General features: G+C 53.5%; 2 protein-coding genes across 2 annotated transcripts; both read left to right on the top strand.

The window, feature by feature from the left end:
* Positions 1-58: 58 nt before the first annotated feature.
* On the top strand, positions 59-752 carry ACA1_347920 (uncharacterized protein; the record flags this gene model as incomplete). Its single annotated transcript, XM_004335247.1, has 3 exons — positions 59-242; positions 347-590; positions 734-752. Coding segments are annotated over 3 exons (447 nt in total), but the record flags the coding sequence as incomplete, so codon positions are not given.
* An 84-nt stretch (positions 753-836) lies between these two features.
* ACA1_347910 (voltagesensor containing phosphatase) lies at positions 837-2,455 on the top strand (the record flags this gene model as incomplete). Its single annotated transcript, XM_004335246.1, has 7 exons — positions 837-1,033; positions 1,135-1,247; positions 1,367-1,477; positions 1,635-1,745; positions 1,884-2,021; positions 2,144-2,229; positions 2,318-2,455. The coding sequence occupies 7 exons, from the start codon at positions 837-839 to the stop codon at positions 2,453-2,455; spliced, it is 894 nt and encodes a 297-aa protein (XP_004335294.1).
* Between the last annotated feature and the right edge of the window lie 85 nt (positions 2,456-2,540).

Here is a 2,540-nt window from a genome sequence, read left to right as displayed (position 1 = left end):
TGCGTTACACACAACACACAATGTCGCATATGCTGTTTGTGTTGCAATTCGACTGAAGGCCGATGATTGCACAGCCGACCCGCTGGGTGCCACCGGGGCGAGTTTGTGGGTGTACAAGAACTACCCGGGGCTCTTCTACGGCGTACCATTCCTCAACTTCGTCGGCTGGGGCTGCATCTCTTTCCTCGTAACCGTGCTCTACCTCATCGTCGAGAAGTTCATCGGCACCAAGCCACTCATCGGTACTCTCGTCATCATCGTCGTCGTGTGCGGTCTGTGACTCATCACACACACACGCACACACACACGACACACACACACGACACACGACACACACCGCACACAGGCAACGGGCATAGGAACCCGCACCTCAACGTGCGCAAGTTCCTGCCGCTCAAGGTCGTGTTCCTGCCGCTCCTGGTCTACGTGGGGATGATGCTCCTCTACGTGGTCACCGCGCGGCCGGACGAGCTCAAGATCCTGGCCTTCTTCGTGATGGGCTTCCCGACCGTCGTCGCCGTCTTCCGGCTGTGCCACGTCCGCATCCAAGTCCGCTCCCTCAACGCCGACTACCACCTCGTCTTTGAGGAGTGACAATCTCCTCCCGCGACAGCGACAACACCCGTTCGCTGACATTCTCATCCACACCTGCGACACGACACGACACGCACGACACACGCGACACGCACGACACGACACGCGTGGTGCTGCGCACGTGTTGGAAACGGGAAAGGAAAAGAACGGCCAATTAGCAAAAAGAAATAAAATAAAATAATACATAACTGAACAGAAGAAGCGGAAGTGCGGAAGGCCACCGAAGCCGAGAAGGGGAGACCATGGAGGCCGAGGCACTGGCGACCAAGTCCTCGGTGCCGTACGTGCACCTGGTCGACGACGACGAGGCCGCGGGAGATGCAGGAGACGACCGACAAAATCTCCTGAATCGCCCCCATGCCGATCATGAACGCCAATTTAAGGAATTGGAGAAGCGGCAACAGGAGCTCTACATGCCCGGCTGGCGCGGGCACCTCCAGTACTACTCCCTTCCCCCCTCGGCAACTTCTCTGATTATTATTATTTTATTATTATTTTATTATTATTTTATTATTATTAATAATCCTCTTCCGCGTGTAGCCGGTCGCGTGGGCGGTTGCGGGTCATACTGGACTCGCTGCCGTGGCAGGCCGTCATCATCTTCATCATCTTGGTCGACGCCGTCTTCGCCATCATCGACATAACAGTGGACAGTACCGTTTTCACACTCCCCACACTGTGCTTTCTTCATCTCCAAAATTGACGTGTGCGCACGCATGTTGCGTTCTTCTTCATCATCATCGTCGTCGTCATCGTCATCAATGCAAATCAGATGCCGCTGCGCGGTACACTGCGTTGGGTTTCTCGTGCTTCGTCATCCTCGTTTTGCTCATCGAGGCGCTCGTTCGACTCTACGCCTGGGGAATCAAATCCTATTTCAGCGGTACTCACCGCACACACCGCACACACCGCACACATCGCACGCACTGCACACGTCGCACACATCGCACACATCGCACACGCGCGTTGTGTGAAGAAACAAATGATGAAGCCCGATGGCTTGCAACGATTATCTGAAACGCGATCTGATGGCCATCCAGATTGGCTGAACTGGTTGGACATTCTCATCATCATCGTCTCCATTGTCATCCTCATCGTGTTCTGGACTTCGGGCGGCTCATTCAGCGTCTATGGCCGCGTCATCACCGCGTGTACGTACCAAAGTCCTGTGTGCTTGGCGTGCAGCAGGTCACAGTGCACAGTGCACAGTGCACACAGCAGAGGAAGCCTGACGGGCGTGCGATTGATTTGTTAACGTTTTCAACGGTGGACGGTCGACACACACGCAGTGATTCGTCTGTCGCGTGTGCTGATCAACCTCTGGAAGCAGCGGAAGCGGCTGCAGGTGGCCGCTCGCCACATCGTGGGCGAGAACAAGCAGCGCTTCCAAGAGGACGGATTCGATCTCGATTTGGCCTACATCACTCGTACGTGTGAGCTCTTTCGCTTTCGCTCTCTCTCTCTCTCTCTCTCGGGTCCTAGCCTGCTGTCACTCGTTGACTCTATTGGACTCATTTTTTATTTAATTATTTATTTAATCCAACCAAAGCGCGCGTGATCGTGATGAGTGTGCCCGCCATCAAGCTCGAGGCTCTCTACCGAAACAACATCGACGACGTCGCACGCTTTTTCAAGGTCCGAGGGCTTGCCTGATGGTGGAATGGCGGTCCGCACTCGCTGCGCACCACTAACCAAGCGTTCATTATCATTATTTTCTTTACAGAAACGCCACCGCAATCACTTCAAGATCTTCAACATCTGCGAGGAGAGGGACTACAGCGCCCACTACCACAAGTTCGACCACCAGGTCATCCGGTACCAACTCCCTCGAACAAGTTACTATTATTCATTCATTTATTAACATTTCTATTTATTCATTTAAATTATAAATCCTAACAAATAATAACCACTGGTGCTGCATGCTTTCATGTGTTCAAGGTACCCCG

The sequence above is a fragment of the Acanthamoeba castellanii genome (assembly GCF_000313135.1).
Source record: "Acanthamoeba castellanii str. Neff unplaced genomic scaffold scf7180000084667, whole genome shotgun sequence".
Lineage (NCBI taxonomy): Eukaryota > Discosea > Longamoebia > Acanthamoebidae > Acanthamoeba > Acanthamoeba castellanii.
Note: the sequence above shows the minus strand (reverse complement) of the source record. Positions and strands in the feature narration are given on the sequence as shown.